The sequence below is a fragment of the Nematolebias whitei genome, chromosome 5 (genome assembly GCF_014905685.2).
Source record: "Nematolebias whitei isolate Nwh7 chromosome 5, NemWhi1, whole genome shotgun sequence".
Classification (NCBI taxonomy): Eukaryota; Metazoa; Chordata; class Actinopteri; order Cyprinodontiformes; family Rivulidae; genus Nematolebias; species Nematolebias whitei.
The window spans coordinates 1,274,179-1,281,395 of record NC_056502.1 but is presented as its reverse complement, the minus strand read 5'-3'; the positions used below and the strand labels follow the sequence as shown (position 1 = coordinate 1,281,395).

Genomic DNA, 7,217 nt, shown 5'->3' with positions numbered 1-7,217 from the left:
GGGTCATGTGATCAGCTGCTCCTCGGGTCATGTGATCAGCTGCTCCTGAGTGTGAACTCAGAGGAGACCGTGCTTCTGCTGCTGCAGCTCCTAAACTGTGGAACGACCTTCAATGAACATCAGACCTCTGTTTTTAAATCCTTCTTAAAACCGTCTCTGACCCCTGACCCCATCTGAGATGTTGACTTTAATTATTTTAATTGTTCTTTATTGTCTGTTTTATTATGTGAACAGCACTTTGGTCCTGTGGGTGTTTAAAGTCTCTAAATAAAGCTGGTGTTACTGGGCTGGATGTGTAAATGGGCTGAACTGGGTCAGTGTGTGGAAACTGCCATGTAGATGTTTACTGATAAAGAGAAGAATCTTCTAAATGAATCCACAGGTGTCACTCTGCCAAACAGTACATGTTAAAATGTAGTGAAGGTATTTGTGTGAACTGCTCTGTGAGAGTCTGAAGCTGAAACTATGATCCAGATGTTCTGGTTCTGTCACGACTGCCTCCTCCTGGAAACAAGTCGTCTGGTTTATCCAGAGAAAGATGAACTCTGTTTCTGTTGAAGTTGGAACGATGAACTGTTTGGAGTCCATGACGTCACAAACAGAACTACAGATCATCCATTTCCTCACAAATCACAGTCGAGTCCGTCTGTTCCTGTTCTCAGGTCCTCCTGGAGGAGTCTGAACATCGTAAACTTTTCTGGCTCTAACAACATTTGATTTGTCATCTTTATTTAATGTGTTTATTTCAGTAACACCCTGGATGTTGCTTATTTGTTTGTTTGAATTTACAAACCATTTCCAAAAAATTAGATCATCATGGAAAAGTTGTTTAACTTCCATAATTCCTTTCAAAAAGTTAATCTTTAATAGATGATCGATTCAGGGCCCACAGTTTAAACTATTTCAAATATTTATTTGTTTATTTTTACATAATTTGAGCTTCCAGCTCATGAAACTCACAAAAACAGGATTTAATAATAAAAAAACGGATTCCAAAAAAGTTGGGACACTAAACAAATTTTGAATAAAAACTGAATGCAATGATGTGGAGGTGCCAACATCTAATATTTTATTCAGAATAGAACACAAATCACAGATCAAAAGTTTAAACTGAGAGAATGTTTCATTTTAAGGGAAAAATCTGTTGTTTCAAATTTCATGGCGTCAACAAATCCCAAAAAAGTTGGGACAAGTCCATTTTTACCACTGTGTGGCATCCCCCCTTCTTCTTCCAACACTCAACAGACGTCTGGGGACAGAGGAGACCAGTTTCTCCAGTTTAGAAATAGGAATGCTCTCCCATTCATGTCTAATACAGGCCTCTAACTGTTCAATCGTCTTGGGCCTTCTTTGTGGCACCTTCCTCTTTATGATGCACCAAATGTTCTCTATAGGTGAAAGATCTGGACTGCAGGCTGGCCATTTCAGTACCCGGATCCTTCTCCTACGTAGCCATGATGTTGTGATTGCTGCAGAATGTGGTCTGGTATTATCGTGTTGAAAAATGCAGGGTCTTCCCTGAAAGAGATGACGTCTAGATGGGAGCACATGTTGTTCTAGAACCTGAACATAGTTCTCTGCATTAATGGTGCCTTTCCAGACATGCAAGCTGCCCATGCCACAAGCGCTCATGCAACCCCATACCATCAGTGATGCAGGCTTCTGAACGGAGCGTTGATAACAACTTGGGCTATCCTTGTCCTCTCTGGTCCGGATGACATGGCGTCCCAGTGTTCCATAAAGAACTTTAAATCGTGACTCATCTGACCACAGAACAGTCTTCCATTTTGCCACACTCCATTTTAAATGACCCCTGGCCCAGTGCAAACGTCTGAGCTTGTGGAGCTTGCTTAGAAATGGCTTCCTCTTTGCACTGTAGAGTTTCAGCTGGCAACGGCGGATGGCACGGTGGATTGTGTTCACTGACAATGCTTTCTGGAAGTATTCCTGAGCCCATTCTGTTATTTCCTTGACAGTGGCATTCCTGTTTGAGGTGCAGCGACGTTTAAGGGCCCGGAGATCACGAGCATCCAGTAGAGTTTTACGGCCTTGACCCTTACGCACAGCGATTGTTCCAGATTCTCTGAATCTTTTGATGATGTTTTGCACGGTTGATGATGATAACTTAAAAGTCTTTGCTATTTTACGCTGGGTAACACCATTCTGGTATTGCTGCACTATCTTTCTGCTCAACAATGGTGGAATTGGTGATCCTCTTACCATCTTGGCTTCTGAGAGACACTGACACTCTGAGAAGCTCTTTTTATACCCAATCATGTTGTCAATTGACCTAATTAGTGTTAATTGGTCTTCCAGCTGTTCATTATGTGCTCAATTTCCTTTTTCCAGACACTTATTGCTACTTGTCCCAACTTTTTGGGGATTTGTTGACACTGGGAAATTTTGAATCAACATATTTTTTCTTTAAAATGTTACATTTACTCTGATTAAACTTTTGATCTGTCATCTATGTTATATTACGAATAAAATATTGACATTTGCCATCTCCACATCATTGCATTCAGTTTTTATTCACAATTTGTTTAGTGTCCCAACTTTTTTGGATTCCGGTTTGTAGAATACTGTGGAGTTATGGAAGCCCAGATTTCCTTGATGCTGTCAGATCTTCTTTGTTGTTGCTCTGGTGCTCCTCATGTTCCTCTTGAGAAGACCCCGTAGATTCTCAATGGGGTTTAGGTCCGACCAGTTGGCTGGCCAGTCAGGCACTGTGGCATCAAACCAGGTTCTGGTGCTTCTGGCAGCATGGGCAGGGACCAGGTCCTGCTGGAAGATGAACTCTGCATCTCCATACAGATCCTCAGCAGAAGGAATCATGAAGTCCTCCAAAACATTCTGGTAGACTGTTGCGGTGACCTTGGATTGAAGAAAGCAGAGTTTACCAACACCTGCACCGGACACTGCACCCAGATCATGACTGACTGTGGATATTTCACACTGGAACTGAACCAGTATGGGTTCTGTTCATCACCCTTCTTCCTCCAAACCCTTGGACCTTGATTTCTGAATGAAAGACACTTTACTTTCATCTGCAAAGAGGACCGAGGAACCCAACAGTTGTAGTCCATCTCCTGGATGAGTCTGAATGTGGTGGTTTTTGAAGCTATGACTCTGCCTCATTCCACTCTTTCTGGATCTCTGACAGATTCTGGATCTTCTCTGTTTGATGATCCACTGAAGCCCACGGTCATCTCTGTTGCTGGTGCATCTTCTCCTGCCACATGTTGTCCTTCCACTAGACTTTCCATTGATGTGCTTGGACACAGCGCTCTATGAACAGCCAGCCTCTTTAGCTATGAACGTTTGTGTCTTACCCATCCTATGGAGGGTCTCAATGATGGTCTTCTGGACAGATGTTCTGTCTGCAGTCTTCACCATATTGAACAGAACTGAGACAATTTAATGACACCTGGGGAAACCTGTGCAGGTGCTTTGAGTTTAGTAGATGATTCGTGTCACACTCAGTTTAAAACATTCATGTCCTGCAACATCTGGACTGATGTCTCCACAGTATTATAATTTTTTTTAATCCTGTTTTTGTGGGTTTCATGAGCTGGAAGCTCAAATTATGTAAAAAATAAACAAATACTTGAAATAGTTTAAACTGTGGGCCCTGAATCTATCATCTATTAAAGATGAACTTTTTGAATGGAATTATGGAAGTTAAACAACTTTTCCATGATGATCTAGTTTTTTGGAAAGGGTCTGTGTATTGATAACTGTTGTGTAATGTTTTACTTTTAATAAAGATTAGTAAAATAAAAAATGCCGGGTAATGGCAGCAGCTGAAGGTGCAGCAGCTGAAGGTGCAGCAGCTGAAGGTGCAGCAGCTGAAGGTGCAGCAGCTGAAGGTGCAGCAGCTGAAGGTTCTGTGCTTCTGTTTCAGCTGAGATCATCGAAGGGAAACGGACCACGAAGACGGTGGAGAGGCTGGACTTCCAGGCGCCGAAGGCGAAGGAGAAGCTGAAGATTGGAGACGGTAAAGGAGCGATGAGCTCCAGGTGTCCGCAGCAGTCCGTCCCTCTGACAGCTGGACCTGTTTACAGGTGGGGGAGACAAACTCGGAGACATCCCTCGCACCAACTACCAGATCACCAAGATGAAGCCGGCCGACCTCAAGCCTCTGCACAACATCCTATTCGACCGGCCCGGGAAGGTCCGATCAGAACAGAACCTCTGTTTGAATCTTCGGCTCAGGTCAAACTAAAACCTGACTTTGACTTTTTGTCCTTCAGACGGCGTCCATGAAGAAGAACCTGCGGCTCTTTAACGGCTTCCCGTTCAGCGCAGACAGCCCGCAGTTCAGCAAGAAACGAGACAAACTTCTCAGGTACGGTTCTGCCGGGCCACGTTGGGACCGGGTACGGTTCTGCCGGACCACGTTGGGACCGGGTACGGTTCTGCCGGGCCATGTTGGGACCGGGTACGGTTCTGCCGGGCCACGTTGGGACCGGGTACGGTTCTGCCGGGCCACGTTGGGAGCATCAGAGAACATCCTGATGTTTAAATGAGAAGTTCTGAAGGTGTGGAGCACACTCCTCCTGAGGGGCTGCAGCCTTCCTGGGGGACCACACCCCCCAGGCAGTGGACCACGCCCCCAGACATGCAGCGGGAGGAACCCAAGGTGCCGGTCCTCGTTGCAGTCTGGATGATCCGGAGTGGCCTGCTCGTGTTTTTACTCTGTAAACCTCCAGGTTTTCTTTCTGTCAGGAAGTCCAACTTCACCAACTCCAAGCTGAAGGAGGTCTGCACCGTTCTGGACCTGGAGAAGAAAGGAACCCACTCAGATCTGGTGGACCGGATCCTGATGTTCCTCGTCGCTCCAAAGAACAGTGGGAAGGTGAGCCGTCGTCAGCCCGAGTCCCACTGGAACCCAAACGCTCCTCATCTTCTGTCTGGTTGTGGTTGATCACAGCGTGTTCCTGTGAAGAAGAAGAGGAAGTCCAAGAAGAAGCTGTGCAGCGACGACGTGAAGCCCAAAACCAAAAAGAGCCGACCCACAGCCTCCTCCAGCAGCCCCAAGAAGACCAAACCAGGAAGCAAGTCCAAAGCCATCGTGATGGACTCCAGCAGCGACGAGGACGAGGAGAAGACAGGAGCTTCAGCAGAGGCTGAAGGATCGGATGGGGAGAAGAACCCCTCACTGAGGGAGGAGGAGGATCAGTCTGAGGAGGAGGAGGTGAGATCAAAGTGATTTATTCAACTTCACATGCTCTGCTGCTTTGTTGACAAACAAAAACAATCCTGGATGTTGAGTACGGAGGCCCAGAGGGGACAAAACAGGAGCCCATCCACCTGTTTACATTCAGATGAACGGGTTTGTTTCTAAACAGGAAGTAGAATCACAACAACTTCCTGTGAATGGGGCATTTAAGGCTCGTTCATTCTCCAAAACATTATTTTAACCCATTTATTTAGTCAGAAGCTGTTTGTTTGTTTGTTTGTTTAACTCAGATCTAACAAACATCAAAACACAACTTTACTGAAAACTTTTTCTTCTTTATGTCCTCTCTGGGCCTCCTTACTTCTCCTGAAACATTTAACAAAATAAAAGTCTTTTTCCCTAAAGAAAGGACTGATTTAAATCAAGATAAGACAAAGTTTTGTTTTTATTTTGTTTATTTCAAAATAAACTGGAGCAGCTGGTGGAGATTGAAACCAGTTCACACTTCTGTTCACATTAAACCAACATGTGAACCTGTTTCAGTCCTCCAAGCCCAAGTCCAGCACAGCAAAGACGAAGAAGAAGAACGCTCCGATAAAGAGGCCGCGCGCTCCAGTGAAGAAGGCGGGGCTTCTTAAGAGAGCCAAGATGGAGACTTCCGGAGAGTCTGATGGCAGCAGTGAAGCTGATGAGAAGGTACCACCACACGGTCCCTCTGGGGTAGAGCTGTCATTTTTCACCTGGAGCCCGGTCCTGTCCGACCAGGATTCGGACCGGGCCGGTCCATTATAATGTGCGGGCCGGGTCGGTGTCAGGCTTTTGACTGTCAGTGGACGCGCACGGCTGATGATTCATTATATGGCAACATGGCTTGCCATACAATGACCAGCCGCACGCGTCCATTTGACGGCGCGCTGACCGGCCTTGAAAAGGTCAAAAGTTCAGCTTCAGATGGAGCTACAGCCAGAGATCCATCATGGACGTTCTTTCAGCCGCTACACTCAGAGGACACGCGGCGGACGACCCCAACGGGTGGTCACAACATGTCAGAGCAGGGTCCGTGTCTGAATCATGCAGAGTGCAGGAGAAGCAGAGATCCAATGAGCTCTGACGGCCATGAAAGGACAAACACCTCCTCAGCTCAGATCTTCTGCCCCCTGTGTCCACCGACTGTTAATATAAGCAGTCAGAGCTTAATTAAAACTGTCCGGGGGTGGGGGGGTGTCAGGTTATGACCTGTAATTACTGTTAATTGGTCGGGTGGGGTTCGGAAATGATGGCAACTCTACTCTGGGGTTCCTCTGGGGTTCCTCTAACGTTCTAACAGGAAGTTTGTGTTTTACAGCCAAAGAAGAAGAAACTCGCTGCCAAAACCAAGAAGGCCGACAGCAGCAGCAACATCAAAAACACAAACACTGGTGAGCTCACCTGACCCGGGACCCTAAACCTGGACTCTGGACCCTGAACCTTAACCTAAATCTTGAAACTGTACCCTGATCTTGATCATAAAATCCTTATGGGTTCTGTACCAGAACTGTTTGTAGAACCCTCTCAGTTGGGGCAGGATCTACATGAACATAAATCAGTAAAGGTCTGCAAAGATTTGGAAAAGGTTGGTTTTAAACAGAGTCCTGGTCCTGGAGGTCCACCATCCTGCAGGGTTTAGACGTTCCTGCTCCAACACACCTCATCCAATGGTGGAATCATCTCCAAAGTCTGCAGAAGTCCAGTGATCACCCACTGATCCACATGAGGAGTGTTGGAACAGAGGAACCTCTAGAACATCCTGGATGGTGGCCCACCAGGACTGGACCCCCAATGTAGACAGACTGTCTCTGATGGTGTCTGTCTCTAATGAGAGTCTGTCTCTGATGGTGTCTCTGTCTCTTATGGTGTCTTTGTCTCTGATGGTGTCTCTGTCTCTGGTGGTGTCTGTCTCTGGTGGTGTCTCTGTCGCTGATGGTGTCTGTCTCTGGTGGTGTCTCTGGTGGTGTCTCTGTCTCTAATGAGAGTCTGTCTCTGATGGTGTCTCTGT

General features: G+C 46.3%; 1 protein-coding gene across 1 annotated transcript in view; it reads left to right on the top strand.

Moving 5' to 3' along the window:
• dek (DEK proto-oncogene) overlaps positions 1-7,217 on the top strand; it is a 12,961-nt gene that overhangs the window by 3,650 nt on the left and 2,094 nt on the right. The window contains exons 3-9 of the mRNA XM_037676669.1: positions 3,905-3,997; positions 4,065-4,174; positions 4,254-4,348; positions 4,729-4,858; positions 4,934-5,197; positions 5,726-5,878; positions 6,528-6,600. Of these exons, the coding sequence (XP_037532597.1) occupies positions 3,905-3,997; positions 4,065-4,174; positions 4,254-4,348; positions 4,729-4,858; positions 4,934-5,197; positions 5,726-5,878; positions 6,528-6,600 (918 nt within the window). The remainder of the gene's footprint in view (positions 1-3,904; positions 3,998-4,064; positions 4,175-4,253; positions 4,349-4,728; positions 4,859-4,933; positions 5,198-5,725; positions 5,879-6,527; positions 6,601-7,217) is intronic.